The following is a 22060-nucleotide window of genomic DNA, read 5'->3' on the forward strand; positions in this document are numbered from 1 at the left end:
AAGCATGAGACTGAAACTAAATTTAGAAGTTCCTTGTCAATATTGCCATATTTGTTCAGAGGTTCATTGAATCACTGGCTATTTCTGGCTTGTCTGGTTGTCTTTTTCAAAATTACTATTTTTAAAGACTGCGTAGCCAAGACCAGAGGGAAAAAGGAGGTATGTGTGGGCTTCCAGAAATACGACATGAAAAGTGGCAGCACTGGGTCCGGGGCTCTGGCCTTCTATGCTTCAGCCCCTGACCATGTCACACCCAGATAAACGCAGGCAGTGTGCGAGCCAGCCTCTGCCTTCACTCCTGAGTTCTGTCTATCTGTGGTCTTCTATTTTCCAAAAGTAACAGCTAAATATAAACAACCAGGGAATGACCTGATTTTTGCCACGAGAACCCATGAAGTTTACATTTCCCGGACTTGTTGGTCTAGATCAGAAGGCTCCATGTTGTGTTAGCGCAGATTTCAGGGAGAGCGTGGGGGAGGGGAGAGGGCTGGAAGGATCGCTGGCTGATTACGGAGCCAGTGTGCAGACTCAGGAAAGCAGAAGGGAGGGGAGAGAAATAGCACCTCAACAGGCAAAGAGCTGGGCGTCTCCATCTTGTGGGCGGAATTTAATTTTTGGTTGAGATTCAGTGAATAACAAACTTTACTATTACTCATGAGGAGAAAAACAGGCTTGGGATACTTTTTCATGAGTAGACTGTTTGTAAACAGTTGGTATCCTTGTCTTCATTTGAGGTTTTAGGAAAACTGTAACAGTGAGAACCTGTTTCTGAGCCAGGACCTTAACCTGAGAACCTGAGGAGACAGGAAGAGTTTGGCTCAGGGCCCCAGGCTGTCGTCCAGGGATGTTCTAGGCCCAGGGAGCTCTGGAGGCAGAACCTCCAGACATATAAACACAAACACACACACACACACACACACAGGACACACACATGGAGCTCAGACTGACCCTGAGGGTCCAAGTCAGGCCCCCACACAGCCAGAGTGGGCTGACCTTTCCCAAATCCTCAGCTCTAATGTTATATGTTAGGCCAGTGTTTCCTGCCTGAAAAGGGGTGAGAGAGGAGAACATGGCTCATCTCCTGTCCATATTCCAGGTGCCTTTTGACTTCATGACATTTTTAAGCTCATCGGATGAGTTACAAGGGAGGAGGAATTTCGCAGACATTGATTATGCCCAGTACTGGAACAAAAAGGTCGTTTACCATTCTTCGCTACTGACACAAATCAAATAATGCCCTGGCTGATGGATATCTAGACTGAATCAAGCTTTATCAAAATGAGCTTCCACCACTCTCTTACTCACCTCTTCACTCACTCATTTATTCATTCAACAAACATTTGTGGAGTGTCTACTATGTGCCGAGCACCATGCTGTGGACTGGGGATACAAGACAGAGAGGACATGTCCCTGTTCTGAGAGAGTTCCCTCGGCTAGGAGGAACTGGGCAGGTTATGCAGTGAGAGCAGAGTGGCGCGCAGTGCAGGGTCACGGAGAGCGCAGAGGGATGCTGTTCCCATTGTTTCAGTGAGTAGGACGTTACTCCCAAATGAGACCATCTGGGGTTGAAGTCTCAAGCACATCAAGGTCTACACTGGTTTTACCCTGTCAATATAAGGGTGAGAAATGTCTCTAAAAATATTCTTAGCCAATCCCCATATCATAAATACCTTTCATTTTACCGATGACAGCCCATTTCTGATATTTATCATGGTAGTTAATAAGCCACTAATTTCACCAATAGAAAGCCATTTCAGATAGTCAAGGTGCTAATTAGCAAAGCAATGGTTTTGATCAAGATAGATAATAGAAGTACTTGTAGCCTCTACATCTAGAGGATGAGTTTCTGATGAGAATGCTAAGTGTCTACCCCTAGACTGTGAATTCCTGATTGGAATGTCACCAGCAACTGGTTTACAGCTTAGTGTAAGTAACACATGCATAATATCACACAGTATATTCTTGAAATATTTCAAAGTGCAGTCATCCTAAGAAGAATGCATGTCTACTGTCTTTATAATTATAACATCTTAACAAAGTATAACATTGTTGAATTACATTTTCTTTCCCTCAAAGGTTATAAGACATCGTTCTCTTGTTTTCTACTGTTGAATGCCGAGGAGAAATTTTAGGCAAGCCTCATTTAATTTTTCTTCTTGTGTGTGATTTGCCTTTTCTGCCTGACTTTCAGTTGAATTCTTTCTTTATCCTTGGCATTCAGTAACCAAACTCTGTGTCAGTTTTTCCTGGAACATGGTGTGCACTTTTGATTGTTTGTTTAAATTTTTCTTTAAGAGTAACGTAAATACAGAACATTTAAAAAATCAAAGGTTATAAAGCTCAATGAATTATCATATCATAAACACACCCATGTAATCATCACCCAGATCAAAAAGTTGAACATCACCAGCAATCCAAAAACACTCCTAGTGTTCCCTTCCAGTCACTGCCTCCCTGAAAATAACCACCATTATCCAGACTTCTGAAGCCATGAATTACATCTTCCCTGCCTCAACTTTGTTTCAGTGGAAACATAGAGTGTGTACTCTTCTATATGGCTTCCTTTGTCCAGCATTATGTCTGTAAGACATCCCTGTTGTTCCATGAAGCTATAGATCATTCTGTTTCTTTGCTGTAGTATATTCCATTTGACTGTTGATGAACATTTTTGTTGTTTCAAGTTTGGGACTATTGTAAGAACATTCTGTACAGGTCTTTTGGTGCCCATGTTGCATGCATTCCTCTTAAGTATATATACCTAGGAGTTAAATTGCTTGCTGGGTCATAGGGTATGTGTATGTTCAACTTTAGTAGATAATGCTTAACCAGTTTTCAAAATGGTTGTACCCATTTACACTCTCACCAGCAGTTTATGAAGTTCCAGGGGCCCCATATCCTCACCAACGATTGGTATTGTCAGTCTTCTTAATTTTTAGCATTCTGATGTAGAGGTTGTAATATCACTTAATTTGAATTTGCCCTATTATTAATAAGGTTGGACACATCATATGTTTATTGGCTATTTGAATATCTCTTTTGTGAATTGCCTATTCAATTCTCTTGCCCCTTTTTCTACCCATTTCTATAAATGGGTTGTCCATTTATATCATATCGATTTGTAGGAGTTCTTTATATTATTCTAGATACCAGAACTTTTGAGGTTATATTTGTTGCAAATATCTTCTGCTAGGTAAGTTGCCTTTTCACTTTCTTCATGGTATCTTTGATGAGTAGAATTTTAATGTAGTCTAATTTATTAATCCTTTACTTTTTTAAAAATTGTGGTAAAAAACACAACACAAAATTTACCGTCTCAGCCATTTTTAGGTACAGTTCAATAATATTAACCATATTCACATTGTTGTGAAACAGATCTGCAGAACATTTTTGTCTTGCAAAACTGAAACTCTATACCCATTAAACAATAATTCCCCTTGCCCCCTTGCCCCAGCCCCTGGCAACCGCCATTCTACTTGGTCTCGCTGATTTTGACTTCTCTAGATACCTCAAATAAGTGGAAGCATACAGTGTTTGTCTTTTTGTGACTGACTTATTTCACTTAGCATAATATCCTCAATATTCTCAATATTCAATATCTCAATATCCATAATATTCTTATATTCCTAATTGTAAGGGTTTTTATCCTGTTGACTTTTGTCAGATGCTTTTCTGAAACTCCTTTTATCAAATAAACCAATCATGAGTTCCGGGGATAAACCTAAACTGGTATGGTGTATTATCCTTTTAATATATTGCTTAATTATTCAGGTTACCGATATTAATATATTACTAGTTTCAGTTTGTCAACACTTTATTTATGATTTTTGCATCTGTGTTTAGTGAGATGGGTTTGCAGTATTATTTTCTATCATGTCCTTGCCAAGGCTTTGGTACCAAGGTTACACTGGATATATAAAATAAGTTGGGAAGTATTTCCTCTTTTTTTGTTCTCTGGAAGAGTTTGTATAAAATTGAAATTAGCCTCCTAAATATTTGATAGAATTTATTGGCAAAGCCACATGTGTCTAAAGTTTTCTGGGTGTAGTGAGATTCAATTTCATTAATAGTTAATGGCATATAAAATTTTTCTATTTCTTCTTGTGGCACTTTTGGTAAGTTGCATTCTTCTAGGATTTTGTTCATCACAATTTTTAATGTTGAGGGGCATAAATTTATCATAGAATCCTGTTATTGTTTCCTAATATCTGAAAGATGCTTGTTATTCCTGGTGTTTTCATTTGTTGTTCTCTCTAAATGTTTCTTAATTAGTCTTCCTAAGAACTCATCAATGTTGTTAGTTTTTTCAAAAAACCAGCTTTTGGCTGTGTTGATCCTCTCTATTGTATGTTTTATTTTTATTTCATTAATTTTCTGCTCTTTTTAATCCCCTTCCTGTACTTTGTGTTTAATTTACTCCTCCTTTCCCAGTTTCCTGAAATCAATGTGATTTTCAGCCTTTTTTCTTCTCTAACATAGGTATTTAAAGCTGTAACTTCCCTTATGAGCACGGCATTTGCTGCCTCCCACAAGTTTTGATGTGTCATAGTTTCATTATTATTTAGTTAGAATGTTTTCAAATTTCCATTGTAATTACTCATTTGACCCATGAGTGATTTAGACATATTTTGCTTAATATTCGTACATATGAGAATTTCCTAGTAATTTTTTTTCTAAGTTGATTTCACCAAGGCTAGAGAACATATGTGTGATTTAATCCTTTAAAGTTTGTTGACATTTCTTTTATGGTCAATTTTGTAAAAGTATTCTATACACACTTGAAAAGGATGTTTTTTCTACAGTTGTTGGATGTGGTCTATACATGTCAAGTAGGTCAAATTTATTAATTAAGCATGTTTTTTAGATATATATTCTTACCTTTTTGTCTACTTGTTCTAATTGTTAATGATAGAGATGTTTAAACAGCTGTATCATTGTGGATTTATCTGTTTATCCTTTTAGTTCATATACTTTAGATTCATCTATTTTGAGGCTATGTTAAGTACATACAAATTTAGAATTTACTATCTTCCTGGTGATTTGGAACATTTATCTTTAGAAAATGCCCCTCTTTATCTCTAGTAATGTTTTTTGCTTTAAAGTCTTCTTTGCTGGTTAGTCTTTTCATGGTATATATATTTTTTCATTTTTTTACTTTCAACTTCTCTGTATATTTATATTTAAAGTAAATCTCTTTTAAGTACCATATAACCAATTGGAGCATTAATTCATTTTACGTTTAATCATCAATAGATTTGGGTTTAAAATTACTGTCTTTTTATTCATTTCCTCTGTGTCCCATCTGTTCTTTATTCTTTGTTCTCTGCTTTCCTGCATTCTTTTGAAGTGATTAAGCATTTTAAAAATAATTACATTTACCCCCTTTATTGCATTCTAATACATTCTTTTACTCTTCTTTTAGTGGTTGCTCTGGAAATTATAACAGGCATCCCTGACTTATCAAAGTCTAATGTAAATTAATACTTTTCCCCATTTCCTGACAATTTAAATACCTTCAAACATTTTGACCCCATTTACCTCCTACCAATTTCTATGCTGTTGTCAGGTGTTTGAATTATTATTGTGTGCGTGTGTGTGTGTGTGTGTGTGTGTGTACTTGTTGTTTGATGCAGTCAGTATTCACGTGGATTTGCCCCTCTGTACGTACCTGTTTCATCGTTCCTTCCTTCCTGCATCTCTGAGCTCTCGTCGAGGGTGTTTTCAGAGTAAGAATTCTGGGTTGGCGGGCCTGTTCTCGCACTGGGAAGATATCATCACATTGTCTTCTGCTTTCATTGTTTCTTTGGAAAGTCAGCGTTCAGTCTCGTTGCTTTTTTGCAGGTTATACGTCCACTTTCACTGGTTGCTCTTAAGTGTCTCTGTCTGGTTTTTAGCAGTTTGAATTCGGTGTAATTTTCTATGAATTTATTCTGTTGAGGTTTGCAGTGATTCTTGAACATGTCCCTTCAGATCTTTTTCTGTTTTGTAAAATTCTCAGTCTGTTCTATCCTTTGCAGTTTCTAATTTATTTTCTGGTTCTGTCATGATGTGACATGGGACCTCAGTGTGATTCCTGAAGTTTAAAATCACCCTTTTCATAACATTCTCTTGTTTTATCACCTTGCCTTTGAGCTTTTGTTTTTTTCCACTTACTTTCTTAAGTTCTGTAGTGTGAAGCATTTGTAAAGAATTCGTTCTGTTCCTTAAATTCTTGTTTCCTCTGAGTTCGGTTCTTTGCCCTGACATGTGTCTTCCCTTCACCCAAAAGAGGGAACAGTAGCAGGAAGGGACAGTTCAGCTGAAGTAGTGTGTCGTTTTACTTTTGTTTGTTTATCTGTGTGTTTTAAAATATCTGGGCTCTGCTTTCTCTTCAGAAATGTTGTTAAAAATCTCCTATATCAGGGTTTACTTCACCTGCACAATGTGCAGTCCTGGCATTTTGGGTTCTCTCAGGCAGAGTCGGCCCCACTGGTTATTGGGCTGTTTCTCTCCACCTTCTTTGCTTCTCTCTGGGACTTGTTGACTCCCCCATAGTTTTCAAAGGGTGAAGTGGGTTAGGAGCTGAGCAATGCTGCCCTTCTCTATTCTACTCCAGAATCTTCTATTTTCTCTTCTTGGTAACCAGTTTTTGAAATTTGCTGCAATACATTATTCCCCTTTCCATGCATGGTTGTTGTTGGTAAAATTTTTTTTCTATGTTTAGTATAGTTTCCTCAACTTTTAAAATTCATATCCAACATGCCTAATTGTGTGTGTGTATGTGTGAGCACATTTGTAAAAATTTATTGTGGAGTTTCCATGTTTTGATAAGTATAGGGGAGAGAAAATGTGATACAGTTTCAATTGGAACACTTAGATATTTTTCATTGTGGCATATAATCTACCCTGATGATAAAGTGATTTTTTTCACCTATGCCCCCTGGTAACATACTCAAGTGGTCTGGAATGTAAGTGATAAGGTGGAAGAAGGAGAAAGCAGAACAGAGGACAGGCAATCAGAAGGAGCAAGAACATAGAAGCACATAGGACTCGAGCTGATGGAAATGGAAAATGGGGTGTGAGGAGGAGACACTGGGAAGAAGCCAGAGCAGAGGTTACAGAGACACATCAAGGCAACAAAAACTGCGAGGCGCTGGAAGATTTGTGCGTATCCCTCACTCACCCTTCTTTTTAGCTGTTGGTTGTTTGGGTAGAATTCTGTTTACCCATGGGCCATATCAGTCTTGGCATCTGCGTGTGATTACAAGAAGACGGTGTGTGAGAATAGTGAGGCAGCACTCCCACTCTGCTGCCCACCTTGACCTGGGCTCCCTGCCGGCTCTCCGTTTGGCAAAACTCTGTGCAAATATTGGTTCCTTTAGCTTATTTACACCCAACGGTCAATGAGCTACAGTTGATGACCTGAAAGAAAATGAATATAGTGTCAGAATTTAACCAGAGATGACTAAAGTTCTGTGGAATAAAACAGAACCATTTGTGGACTCTTGATGGTTTGGTGTCTTAGGGCTGCAATAAGGCAACAAAGAAATACTCCCTGTAAAATAACATGTGGTAAGAGGCCTTCCATTGCCGATCATGCATGAGGTCATAGCCTACGATTTCAAGTGGGTGAATGCTTCTTAGGGAGAAATGGTCTTGGAGAGACCTGCTTCCTGCCTTTGCCCGTCATGAAAGGGGACTGTGTTCTAGCTGAGAACACTGGCATATTCATCCTTGAGAGCAGAACCTCTGGGAGACAAATGGCAAATGTATATTGTTTTGTAAAAATAATTTCTTCTGCAATGCCATAGAATACAATCATTTTTGTAATTAAAAAAATATTGGATATGACGAATTTGGGGCCCAAATGACCTGTCAGGTGTGTGGAGTTCCAGATTTCTTTGTATTAGGACTAAATTTTGGCAGAGAGGGATCACTTCCCTGCTTCATTATGACGAATCTGCTAGCAGTGGGGAGGGAGTTCTCCTGGGGTGTGCTTTTAAACTGATGGGGGTGGGGCACCAAGGAGGGGCTGGGAAGAGAGTATATATTCTCGTGGACCAGGCTGTGGACTAATTTGCTCACCAACATGTGAGAGGTGTGTGTGTAGTGCACACTCGTGTGTATGTCTGTGTCTTCAAGTAGTCCTTCAACGATGGCATCTTTTCAGAGGGTCTTCAGGGTCTTATGAGAGATTATCATCATAAGTAATTCGTTCCTCACAATTTGGAAATGAGTCTGTAGTCCTCTTGTGTTTGAGGGCACTGTGCGCCTGGAAATAGATCTTAGCTCTGAGCGCTTATGAGGCAGCAATGAGGAGACTCTTGGGGTCTGACAAGATATTGCAGATTTTCCCCTCCCTTCCCTCCCAGGGCCATTGATTCTTTCACAGGTTCAAGAATACCTGTAAGAATACCTACAATGGGCTAGGCACTCCTCCACCCCAGGGATACAATGTCTCGCTTCCTGCCCTCGTGCAGCTCATTGCTAATTTATTAATTAGCTTTTTCTGCATAATAAACCACACCCAAAAAACTTAATGGCTTGAGACAACGATCATTCATTTGGCTCCAATTCTGTGTGTCAGTGGTTTCGGCTGGCATCAGCTGCATCATTCTCCTGGTCTTGGCTGGGCTCACTCAAGTGAATGTAGTCAGCTCCCAGGTAGACTGGAGTTGGCTGGTCTGGGATGGCCTCAGTTGGGACAGTTTCCCTCTCATCCTTCAGCAAGCTGTCCCAGGCTTGTGCACATGGTAACTGGCAGGGTTCCAGGATGGAGAGAGCGGGAGAGAGAGAGCAGAAGCATGCAAGGCTCTCACTGTATTCTCTAGATCAAAGCAAGTGACAAGGCCAGTCCAGATTCACAAGATAGAAAGATAGGCAGCCCTTCTTGCAGGGAATTGCTACACGATCCATTACAAAAGGACTTAGCACAAGGAAGAGCAGAGAATTTGGCTATTTTTGCAATCAGTCTATCACAGCCAATCAGTACACACACATGTGCAAGCAAAGAATCTACCACATTGTCTTAAAGTCAAAGATTTAAGTCATGGCCTTTTTTATTATTTTATTATTTTATTTTTTTGTTTTTTGTGAGGAAGACTGGCCCTGAGCTAACATCTGTGCCAATCTTCCTCTGTTTTATGTGGGATGCCGCCACAGTGTGGCTTGATGAGCAGTGCTAGATCCACACCCGGGATCCAAACCTGCAAACCACAGGCCACTGAAGCAGAGTGCGTGAACCACTACGCCACCGGGCTGGCCCCAAGTTACGGCCTTTTTAAATCTCCAGCCGGATTCAGTATGCCTTGTCTATATATTCTGGATAAATTTAAGGGAAAAGTTTTGTCATAGTAGCTTTTGTTTCTTTTGTTGTGTTCTCAAGAAAGGATGGTACTTGGGGCTGGCCCCGTGGCCAAGTGGTTAAGTTCGCGCGCTCCGCTGCAGGCGGCCCAGTGTTTCGTCGGTTCGAATCCTGGGCGCGGACATGGCACTGCTCGTCAGACCACGCTGAGGCAGCGTCCCACATGCCACAACTAGAGGAACCCACAACGAAGAATACACAACTATGTACCGGGGGGCTTTGGGGAGAAAAAGGAAAAAATAAAAATCTTTAAAAAAAAAAAAAAAAAAAGGATGGTACTTAAATGCGAAACCTAATGTATATTCAGCATGCTGGGTGAGAATTTGTATACACAAAAGCTTTGCAGTTCCACCTGATAGGTCTCAGGGCTGTGGAATTCTGTCCCACGTGCTCCATGAGAGCAGAGACCATTTGTCCTGTTCACTGGTGATCCCGAGCCTTAGAAGTGCCAAATAGTCAGCACCCAGTGAAGTTTGTTGAGGGAAGGAGTGGATGAATGTAGTACTTAGAATGATGGTGGAACACGGAATAAGGCAGTGTGACATAACAGTGAGCGTAGCCTGGGATGCTGTATTTGAATTCTGTGAGGCTCACAAGACTGGTCCAGCCATCCGATATGGTTTTTATCTGGGGATTGTGAACAGGACATCATGAGGTGGAAGGGTCTCCTGAAATAATTACAGAGCTGTCTTTTTCTAAGCATAAAACATATACGCATTTGACATTTATCAGAGGTGTTTCATCTTTATCTACTGTTTTCCATTTTTGTCCGAGGACACAAGCAATGTAAATGGGCTTAAATTTTAGGAGCAGATCAGAAAGGATTTTTAAATTTATTTATAACTCTGCAAGTTATTAAATAAGCAAGATATGGAGTCTTATTAGAAATAAACCACATGCCCACTAATCCAGTTTCAGCGCCCAGGAACGCACCACATGGCCCCTCAGCATTCCATCAGACCTTGGTTCTGGAGCTCTTTGCTTTTTGTGCTTTCCAGGGTGCAAAGTGAAGTGGGGGGAAACTGCTAAGATCTGTTTCTACCTGCAGAACACTTCTGACATCAAATGTGATGGTAGCAGGGAGGCCCTCCCACCAACAGCCAATTCTCCAAGTCTCCGGACCCTGGCTGGGTGTCCCACGATTCAACTCAACTCTAACACCACCTACCTGGCGTTAGTGCATACCCCGCCGATTAAGGGCTCAGTCCCACAAGACTGCCCCCACCTCACATGCCAATCACAAGCCAGGTTGTCACCTCTTCTTCTGACCAACTGACTGTAAATCAGGGGTTCTCACAACTCCCTCCTCAGGTTCAACAATTTGCTAGAACAGCTCATAGAACTCAGGAAAGCACTTTACTTACATTTACCAGTTTTGTTTGTTTGTTTGTCTGTTTTTCTGCTTTTTCTCTCCCAAACCCCCCAGTATATAGTTGTATATTTTAGTTGTGGTCCTTCTAGTTGTGGCACATGGGACGCGACCTCAACATGGCCTGATGAGTGGTGCCATGTCCACGCCCAGAATCCAAACCCTGGGCCGCAGAAGCGGAGTGCAAGAACTTAACCACTCAGCCATGGGGCCAGCCCCACATTTACCAGTTTATTGTAAAAGACATTATAAAGGATACAGATGAACAACCAGATGAAGAGGTACATAGAGTGAGGTTGAAAGATCCTGAGGGAAGGAGTTTCTGTCCCTGTGAACTTGGCGTACAGCATCCTCCTGGCACATGGATGTGTTCACTAACCTGGAAGCTCTCTGAGCCCTGTAGTTTAGGGGGTTTTATGGAGGTTTTGTTACATGGGCATGATTGATTAAATCATTGGCCATTGGTGATTAACTTAATCTCCAGCCCCTCTCCCTCCACAGAGGCTGGGGGTGGAGCTGAAAGTTTCAACCCTCTAATCCAGCCCCCATCCTGAAGCTATCTAGGGGGCCACCAAGCGTAACCTCATTAACATAAGCTCAAGTATGGTCAAAGAAGCTTGTTATGAATAACAGAAGATGCTCCTATCACTCGGACAATCCCAAGTGTTTTAGGGGTCTGTACCAGGAACCGGTACCGGAAACGGGGAACAAATATACATTTCTTATTATATCACAATATTTTAGAGAACCATTCTGTTTAATACTTATGTGTGTCTTCCAGTAGGACTTGACTTTCAAAGACCATTGAGAGATGGGAAAGCCCAGCAGGCTGCCCTCTTCTGAGGACATGAGCTCCTAGACACCTTCCTAACCAGCGTGATTCTCATCTCGTCCAGCTGTCTTTACATTCTGGGCTCCTAACTCTGGGGCCTCTGTTCCTTCTTACTCAGCTGGATTCAGAAGACTTCACAGTATAGTTTCACGACTCAGAGGTCTTACAAAGAGCAAATCAGTGTTTTAAAAGATAACATCTTTACTTAATTATAACATCCATACAAATCATAAGGGAACAGATCAATAAATTATCAAAGAAAGAAATTTTCTGAAGGACAAGGATTAGCCTTGATGTACAGACTGTATACACCTTTATTAGTTGTTAAAACATGGAAATAATAATAATAAATTTTTTTTCCAAAGATTGGCACCTGAGCTAACAACTGTTGTCAATCTTCTTTTTTTTTTTCCCTGCTTTTTCTCCCCAAATCTCCCCAGTACATAGTTGTATATTTTTTTGTTGTGGGTCCTTCTAGTTGTGGCATGTGGGACACTGCCTCAGCATGGCCTGATGAGCGGTGCCGTGTCCGCACCCAGGATCCAAGCCAGCGAAACCCTGGGCTGCTGAAGCGGAGCATGCAAACTTAACCACTTGGCCACGGGGCCCCCCTAATAAAGAAATTTAGCCACCATACAAGTCAAGAAGTAGAACTTTGCCAGTATCTCAGAAGCCCTGCTTGTGCCCAGACTCTGTCAATGAGCCTTCCCTCCTACCCACATGTACCCACCGTCCGGACTTTTAACATCATAGATTAGTTTTGCCTGTTTTTGAACTTTATATGGATAGAATCAAACAGAATGTGCTCTTGTGTGACTGACTTCTGCTGCTCAACGCTATGGCTGCGAGAGTTATCCATGTTGTTGTGGGAAGCAGTGGCTGGTTCATTTTCATTGATGTACAGGTTTTCTTTGTATGACTATATCATACTGTTGAATCAGTTCTGCAGTTAACGGACATTTGAATCGTTTCCAGTTTTGGGTTATTATGAATATTTCTGTGCATGTCATTTGGTGCCCATGTGCACACATTACTGTGGAGTATATATTTAGGAGTGGAATTGCTGTGCCATGGAACATGCATATGTTCGATTTTAGTATCAATGCCCAGACAGTTTTCCATAGTGGTTTTTCCAGTTCACACTCCCACCAGCAGTGCTGCACGTCCTTGTTAACACTAGATATTGGCAGTCTGTTTAATTCTAGCCATTCTGCGGCTCTGTAATGGTATCTCATTATCACTATAATTAGCATTTCTCTATGACTAATGAGGTTGAGCATCATTACTTATGTTTAATGACTATTTAAATATCTTTTTTCTGATATACTGATGCAAGTTTCTTGCCAACTTTTCTATGGTTTGCTTATTTATTATTGGTTTGTAGGAGTTCTTTATAAATTCTGGATACGAACTCTTTGGAGGTTATCTGTATTGCAAATATCTTCAACTCTGTGGCTTGCATTTTAACTCCCTTCATGGTGGCTTTTGATGAACAGAGGTTCTTAAACTTAATGTAATCCAATTATCTATCCTTGTGCCAATACCATAGTCTGAAAAGTACTCCAATTTAACTAAATCTTGAAATCTTGTCATGTACATCCTCCAGGTTTTTTCTACATTTTCAAGATTGCCTCGTCTATTCTTGGCTCTTTGCATTTCCATAAATTTTAGCATCAGCTTGTCAATGTCTGAGATTTTTATTAGGATCCTATTAAATCTGCATAGATCAATTTGGACAATGCTGACAACTTGACAATTTTGAGGCTTCCATTACACAAACACAGTACATGCCTTCATTTCTTTAGGTCTTCTTTAATTTTGCTCTGCAATATTTTGTACCAGTCCATGTAGAAATCTTACACATAGTTTGTTAGATTTATTCCTAGGTGTTTGATTTTTTTTATGCTATGGGAAATGGCATCTTTTACAATTTTTGTTTTCTATTTATTGTTGGTATATATAAATAGGGTTGATGTTTTATATAGACTGTAGACCCAGTGTCCTTGATCAACTCACATGTTAACTATAACCATTTCTGTGTAGATTCTTTGGGTTTATCTGTGATACACCGTCATATCATCTGTGAATGACAGTTTTATTTCCTCTGTTCCAGTCCTTATGCTTGTTATTTCCCTTTCTTATGATCTACACTGGCTCTGTGACCTTGGACCTAATGAGGTTTTTCCCTCTTTCCTTCCAGATGAGGCTGAGGCACACATTGACTATGAAGATAATTTCCCTGATGACAGATCCGTGTCATTCAGAGAGCTCATGGAGGACTCCCGGACAGAGGCAGAGAAGGATGGGCATCAGGGAGAGGCCTCTGAGGAGGCTCCGAAGCAGGACCGTCTGGTCTCCATTTCTGTGAGGAGAGAAAACATAGCCCGGGATACAGCCTTTGTGCCAACTGCAGGCTTGCCCAGTGCTGGGAGCAGTGTCCCCACAGACCTGCCAGGATCCCAACTAAACCAGAAGTACTTGTTCTGGTTTCCTGGTGAGACCTTCCACAAGCCTGAATTGGAAAAGGAGATAGATGATGACACCAAAAAGCAGTTTCCTGCTGGAGACCACAGTGGGATAACATTGGCTCCGGGTGAACCTGAAACCAAAGTGATCTATAGCAGCACTGATGGTCCCTCAGTGCCATTTGTGGGCAGCAATGACAGCAAGGCAGGGGATCCAATGGTGAGCAGCAGCGATGGGTCCTGGTTAGATGGCTACCCTGTGACCGATGGGGCTTGGAGGAAGACAGAAGCAGAAGAGGCAGAAGAGGAGGAAGATGGGGATAAGGGGGATGGGTCAGTAGGACTGGAAGAAAGTATTCTAGTTACTCCCAATCAGCCCATTCTTGTGGAAGTTAAGAAGCCCAGAAGTACCACCCTCATACCAAGTGAGGACATGACCCGTAGTTCAGTTGTCCTATCTCAAACACTAGATGTAGAAGCTTTGGCTCTCAGACCCATGAATGTGTCTGAAACTGAGGGTCCCAGCAAGGGGAATGGTGACTTGATCACCAAGTACCAGTCAACTGTTCCTTGGAGATTTGCCACAGAGAAGCCTCCCGTGGTTACTCTACCTTATGAACTCACCAGCTCTACCCTGGAGACTGTAACAACTGCTGTCCAGAAGATGCCTAACCACATTCCCTCAACTGCTATGGCGGCCACCCAGACTCCCATGGAAACCACTGCTCCTGAGGTCCAGGATAGCTTCCCATACCTACTGTCTGAGGACTTCTTGGGACAAGAAGGCCCCGGCCCAGGTGCCAGTGAGGAGCTTCTTCCAACCTTGGAGCCGTGTGTAGGGGATGAGTGTCCCAGCCTCAGCAGAGGCCCCGTCATCGCCACGGTTGTCACTGTCCTGTGCCTGTTGTTGCTCCTGGCAGGTGTGGGAGCAGTGTGGGGCTACCGCAGGTGCCAGCACAAGAGCTCTGTGTACAAGCTGAATGTTGGCCAGCGGCAGGCTCGGCACTACCACCAGCAGATTGAGATGGAGAAAGTCTAGCCACCTTTGGAGTGGGCTCTCCCAAAGCCACTTGGGAGGAAAAGAAACTGTGACACATCACATGGATAAACACTGATAATTCACTAGAGCATGAAACAGGTGGAGTAGGGCTCATCTTTTTCTCAGGTGTTTGTTTTATAGGCTGAGAAGTATCTCTGGAGGCACCTGGCAGGGCAGGAAGGCTTTGGTGGCATCATCACGCACGTTAATATCTCCTCAACCATCTGCCCTGGAATGTATTGCACTAATCCCAGACCTGTGCTTGGGCCTTAACTCCAACGTCAGGTCAAAACTCACCTCTTGTTTCATCAAACTATTGTCTTCTTTTCCTTTTTTAAGAAAAAAAAAATTACTGACTCCATGACCTGAAATTTTTGAAATAGGCTTGATAAATGGAGCATTTGAGAGCAGTGTTATTTAGGATATAGATATTTACTTGTTGGGAGTGGGATACAGAAGAATAATGGGTTATTTCCTTTTAATCTTGTGATGTTGCTGAGGGCAAATGAGCCAAGAACCAGGACATAGTCTAGAAGCTTTGAGATTTCTCTTTGTTTGTTGAAACTGGACAGAATTTAAGACTGACATTTTGTTGCAGGGGAAGTGAGGAGGGGCAGGACACACATCCACCTCTGTTCCCTCCATTCTGTGGGACAGCCCATCATTTTTTTAAAAACAAGGTTGGCTTTGTACTAGTAAGCACCATTTCCTCTCGGAAGCAGTGGCCTAGTTGTCCTTGACCAGTCTGTGCCTAGGAATGTCTTAGAATTTTTGCCAGGACTAACAAAACTCAGTCCTTGGTTTCCTCTCTCAGGATTAACCATTTCTCTGAACTCCAGTAAGAGGGAATGACATGGGAGGAAAAAAATGTTTTAAGAGGGCCAAAGGAGTAGGATATCTATGGGTACCTACTTGATAGAGAAGCAGATTAATTAAAAAGGAATATGAAACCTGTGCCAATCTATTCTTTACTCTATTTTGGCAACTGTGAGCTCTATGTAAACAGCATGAGTCCAGGATGGATTCATCCTGGCTACTGAGCAACCCATTTCATAGCATCTAGATCAGCTTATGGTGACTCAGCAAGGCTTGTTTACAACAATGGTCCTCAGAGTGCGGTCCTCAGACCAGTGCTCCAATATCACCTGGGAACTTGATGGAGCTGCAAATTCTCTGGTTCCACCCCAGACTTAAGAAGCAGAAACTCTGAGAGTTGGTCCCAGCTATCGGTGTTCTAACTAGCCCTCCAGGTGATTCTGATGCACACTCGGGTTTGAGAACCATTGGTTTATGATAACATAAATTTTGTGCTTTGAGGCCAACTGAAGTTCCAGTGGCACAGAAGATGAGTAACACCTGTGGCTTGTCTTGCACGGAAGTCAGGCATCACAATGTGTACCTGAGGTAGCATTTGAAGCTGCCGAAATACCATCTCCAATGGTCTCCTGTGTAATGGCACAGAAAAAAAACTCATTATATTTTTCTGAAATAGTTTTCAGCAGTAAAAAGTGATGAAGGCAGTACATTTATTTTAAGACAGTCTAAGAGTCCAAGTGTTTTTTGTAGCATGAGAGAAATCCTGAACTTTTTTACAATGGAAAAATTGTTGGTGATGTTTTACCTAAGGAAAAAAAGAATTCTCGCAATATGTTTTCTACCCTGCCACCTCTTTTTTGGTGCAAGTTTTGGAAAAATAATAGGCTAAGTAGCTATAAAGTTGGTACAGCAAAATCAAAGACCCCAGTCCCCGTTAGTCAGTAAAACGAAGGCCTAAAGGTACCAAATGGAATACCTATGTGTCAGATGAAATCTAGAACAATAGGAATGAAATGCTTTCTGCATGTAGCCAAAGCAAAATACAAAGAATAAAAGCCAGAGACTGTATATATTTATAAATTAGATTCTTTTCTAATCTATTACAAGATAACTTTTCTATTTGTAACTATATAAAATAACCTCCTTCTCAACATTGGCATCGTGTTATCAACTATTATTATGTAATAACCCAAGAACATTGACCTAATACCAACACAAAAATAGGTATTATTAATACAAACGTATTAATAAATTTATTACAAATACATTAATACATATAAATGTATTATTTTGTAGACATGAACTGCAAAATAGACCCAACACATCAGTTTTTAAATTTTTATTGATTTGGTGTAATCTAAGTTAAAAATGCATGTAGAAAGGGAATGATTAAAACACTGTAAACCTAAATTGTATGTCATTAAGCATGTTTTGAGACTGGTAAATGTTTAATATTCATGAAAATTGGGTGGGGGGATCCATTAACACAAAGCTTCTGAGATATTTAAAATAAATAAATATTTCCCCAAAGAGTTGCTTAACGTATTTTATATCTGGGCGTATCATGATCGTCTTTTTTTTTTTTTTAAAGGGTTCTCTAGTAATCTTGAAAATAGTGTCTTAATACTTGCTATATCTAAGACGGCCCTCTCTAAGCCTAACTCTAAGGCATGTTACCTCCTGCAGCAGGATTTCAGGGAAGTCTCCAGAGCTCCTGCTTTCTCCTCCCTCCCTCCCTCTTCCTCACCCCAACCAGAGACCACACCCCTCACCTCAACAAAAAGCCCAGGACCTTGCTATTGCTACTCAAGGTGTGGTTCCTGGGCCAGCAGCACAGGCACCACCTGGACTCAGAAGTGCAGTGTCTCAGGCCCCACCCCAGACTTGCGGATTCAGATTCTGCATTTAACAAAAGGCCCAGGTGATGAGTATGCATGGTGAAGTTTGAGAAGCCCTGGCTAAGAGCTCAGAACCGATTGCCTCCCTTCTCCTAACTGATAGGACAATCAAAGGAGTAATTAAAGAGGGTTAGATGTAGGGACTAGTCATAAAAGTGTGGGGAGAGTTAACAGAACCATCAAGGGCTGGTGGAGGGCTGTTTGTAAGCGGGCCAGAGCTTCAGCAATAGGGAAGGCACTGCGGGACAGGATCATGGGTCTCGAGACCATAGCCACTGTCCAACTGTGGCCCAGAGGAGGCAGGGATTTTAAAGACCTAGACCTCTTCTCTCACCTTGCAATTTCTTGCCAGCACATCCCACGGGTAACTGGAAGTCAGAGGTGAGGGAACCCAGAGAATGTCGACCATAGGGGTCAGGCCCCTGGGGCACAGGGCAGAGTGGAAAAGAGATGTGGAGGGGCAAATGGAGAAATCCAACTCAGAGACCATCAGCACCAACCCCGTCTGCCATATGTCCCTTTCTACCTCTGAACACCAGGCATGACTCCTCCCAAGCCACCCAATGTTGTAGACACTGTTGGTGCCTGCCCAGATCGGCTTCACTGGGCAGGTGAACCCATCCTCCAGCTGCCCTGTTGGCTGCTAAAATGCTCACAAATGTGTAAGTGTACCCTTCTCACCCAGATTGACCTTGATCTAGTGGGAGTTCCCTCACCCAGTAGTTAGGCCCACCATCTATGCTCCCAAGGCAGCTTGCAGCCAAGGACTAACCGACAGGAGCATACAAAAAGCCAGCCTTCTTGCCTCAAGGTGGGGACAACTCTGTGGTGTAATTCATGCTCCGCAGCTCCTGTGGGATCAGGCTGAGGCTGGTGTCCAATGAGACCACACCCTTGCTGGCTCCTTCCTGCTTCCCTCACAGCCGTTCTCCTGAGAGTACTCCATCCCTTGCACAAGGGTTTGCTTCAAGGGATCTGGACCTAAGGCATCCATCAATGTGCAAATTCTTATTCCCTACAGTGCCACTCCTCCTCAATCCAAACTTTTCCACCATATCCTCTGGAATTCTTGGGCTGACATCAACAAAATCCCTGTGTCCATCTTTTCTTCAAACAGCTGATGTTTGGACCTTCCATCTCATGGATCTCTGTTTTGCCCTGATTTGTTCCTCACTCTTTCCACCTGCCTCCTTCTACTCTTTTCTCTTTCTCCTTGCTTGCCTTCCAGTGACATGCATGGAGCACGGTAGCTGTTGACAGTCATGCCTGAAGATGTTTTTCATCCTTGTTTGCAATGGTAAATATTCTGCCACTTCTCAGACGTTGGCAGCGAGGGACCAGCTCATCAGATCCAAGTAAGCCCTGGATTCCAAATGTTTTTCCTAACTGGATCCCAGATCTCTGGAAGATAACCACCCTGGGGAGAGAAATGAGCCCATATCTCCTGAAAAGCCCTCGGCACACCCATGGCCAGCAAGGGGCACCCCTGCTATGGGAGATCCGAGTCTTTGGGGTACGGTTCTGCTTTGCTAGATGAATGTCAGAAATCTCACTGACCTGAGAAAACTGAGTTCATTGTAACGTGTCCTAGAATGACTAGGGCTGGTTAAGATGGTCCCATCCAGTGGATAGAGAAAGAAAGCAGTAAAAAATAAGCAAAATAAGACATTTAATGTGATTTTTTTTAAAGTCTTTGTTTTTGATGATTTTCCAAGTTCCGATTTCCCACAAGCATGAGATTGCACACACTGCATTAGCCCAAGGTGGAAAAGACATCAGCAACAACGTTTATAGTTTGGCCTTCTGACCGCCGCCCTAAAGTGGGCAATAAAACTCTGGGATCAATCTCTCCTATCTGTTGGCCAGATTGCTTAATTCCTTGCTATTCTTTTCTGGAAAATGAGGCACCAGTATCTTACCCTATCAGCCCCAAGAGGATAGTGAGCCAACTCACTCATTCACTCAACGAGCCACCAAAGCCAGATATTTGAGGGGTGGGGGGCAGTTAGGTGCTAGGGTATGGTGGCTCACATGCCGGCCCTAGAGAGAAGCACTCTACTACGCTATATCCCACAGCCATGCCTGACTCTTACCTCGGGGGTAGGAGTGGTCAGTCAAGGCAAAGCTGGGCTGTCATGGTGTCTTCCGGCTCAGGGAGATGCCATGGGGATGGGGTGGGGAACAGCCTTGCCCCGCCTGAAGGCACAGGAAGTCCAATGCACAAAACCTTTGGCTGAGGCTTATTTAAGGTTCCTTTCCTTTTTCTCCCCCCCTTGTACATAGTTTAAACTCTCCACACTAGGTCATTCAGGCCTGGAGTCCCCAGAAAAAAGAAGTCGCTGTTTGGGGGATGGCAGATGCTCAAGAGTTCAGACAGCTGCGATGAAGGATTAGTTGTGGGTTTTCTCAGTGCTTCGCTACAAACTCTGTTGCAGTTCCATGTGCAAACACTATTAAATGAGAATGTTTTCTCTGGCACCCATCCACCTTCTCCCCACAGTTTAAGTATTGAATTTTTTAAAAACTGAAGTAGCTTAGGTTTACGGCTCACATTGAAAACTTAAAAACGTTATTTCCATAAATGTTGGCAGAAACCCGCCACTGTTTATTCCACCAGCAGTCATAATAAACCCTTTCCCATTGACAATCTAACAAATCATTTTCTGTTTGCCACTGAGTTTCTGTTCAATAAAATTTTTGTGCTCTTAAAATTCCCTTAGTAAGAACTAAAAGCAACATTTCCTAAGGCGGCCTTTGTGGTCAACGTACCCAGTGGTTCTCCTGGATCCCGGAGGTGAGCACAACAGGCTGGTGGCTGTAATTAGAAAGTCTCAAAACTCAGAAAGACATTAGTATGTTGAATACGTTGGTATGTGCGAAATTTCAGTCAATTAGTCACTTTTAAACCTGTGTACGTACAAACCTCTCCTCAGCCCTTCAAGGCTAATGTAGTCTGAATATTAACAGGGGCTGCAAGGGGTGGCCTTTAGACCCTTCCCAGTGGTGCCCCCTGCCTGGGTTGCCTGAGTGGCACTGGAGCTGGACAGATGCCCCCCATCCCTGTGGTAGACAGCCTCCCTGGGTGGACCAGCCTGAGGAAAGCACAGCAACTGTAGGGCTCCATGCTGTGGGTCAGAGGGCAAGCAGGCCATCTTAGGCTGGGTCTGGAAACTCCCACAAAGCTTACAAATGTGTTTGTTTTTTCAAAAGACAGGCTAGGCTGATACTGAACCCATGAGGTCTCAATCCAGGCATTCTCTAGGCTCCTCCAAGAAACACACTCAGGGAGGGAGGTGCTGGGTTGAGGTCACTGAGCGCAGCCTGAACACTGGGGTTTCATGGTAGGTTTGGAGGAATTGGACCCCCTTTTTTTCTTTTTGAAAGGTTGCTTTGGTTTCCTTTGAAATAAAAAATTTAGTAACTCAGATCCACAGCCTTCTCAAAGAAAAATGCTGACCATGTTGATCATACTGTCCCCACTGTTTCTTCCTCAGGGGACATTGCTAGGATGGGGGTGGAGGTGCTTTTCAATCCCCAGTGCAAAGAGGCCAGCTTCAGAGAGTGAATGAGGATGCCCCCTACCACCACCACTCAATCCTGTGTGGAAAGTCATCCACCAAAAGCTCACCCCAGGCTCAGAGGAGGAGGACCAAATGGAAGCTCTGCAGGCAGAGGTGGAGTGAGTCAGACCGCCCAACCCAGCCTGGTCCCCATGGTGGTCTCCTTGCATTTTCTTGCACAGCTAGGAAGGACAAGTGCAGCCAGGAGCTATGAGGAGAGTTAAACAGCTGCTGAGTGCACTACCTCCACTGACTCAGGAATCCTAGGGCGGGGCGTCCCCTCCCTGGGTCCCCTTCTACTTTATGGTCCTGCCCTATGACCCTCTTCCACACTGATTTCAAAAGGAAGTTTCTCTGGTGAAACAGAGGGTGGGGTGAGGGAAGAAAGGAGGACCCAGGATTCCAGGGGCAGAAGCCATATAGGATCTGAGTCATCACTGGGCTGGAGGGTGCTCTGATTGGGAAGCTGCTGTGGACACAAGCGCAGCCATCAATAATGCCAATAACACTGACTCCTTTGACCACACAGCCCCCTGGGAGTGCAGACTCTGCTGACATGGGCAAATTCAGTCAAAGCCATAGGAGTAGCTTATTGTCTTGAGTTGGGTACCCTAGAAGGAGAACTTGACATGAGGATTCTTGTGCAGATAAAAGAGGAAGTTCTCTCAAGAGAGAGGGGATGAGGGAAGCAGGGTAGTGCAGGAGAAATAGGATACATCTGAGACCCGAGGTTGGAATAGT

The 22060-nt window shown here is 42.7% G+C and overlaps 1 protein-coding gene across 2 annotated transcripts in view; it reads left to right on the plus strand.

Annotated features, from left to right (window-relative positions):
- The window catches only part of SUSD5 (sushi domain containing 5), a 59334-nt gene extending 41943 nt beyond the window's left edge, over positions 1 to 17391 (plus strand). For both annotated transcript variants that reach the window (XM_070575885.1, XM_070575887.1), the window contains one exon: positions 13742 to 17391. In XM_070575885.1, coding sequence (XP_070431986.1) covers positions 13742 to 15045 — 1304 coding nt within the window. In that variant the 3' untranslated portion in view covers positions 15046 to 17391. The remainder of the gene's footprint in view (positions 1 to 13741) is intronic.
- The last annotated feature ends 4669 nt before the right edge of the window (positions 17392 to 22060 follow it).

Source organism: Equus przewalskii, chromosome 15 (genome assembly GCF_037783145.1).
Source record: "Equus przewalskii isolate Varuska chromosome 15, EquPr2, whole genome shotgun sequence".
In the NCBI taxonomy this organism is placed as follows: domain Eukaryota; kingdom Metazoa; phylum Chordata; class Mammalia; order Perissodactyla; family Equidae; genus Equus; species Equus przewalskii.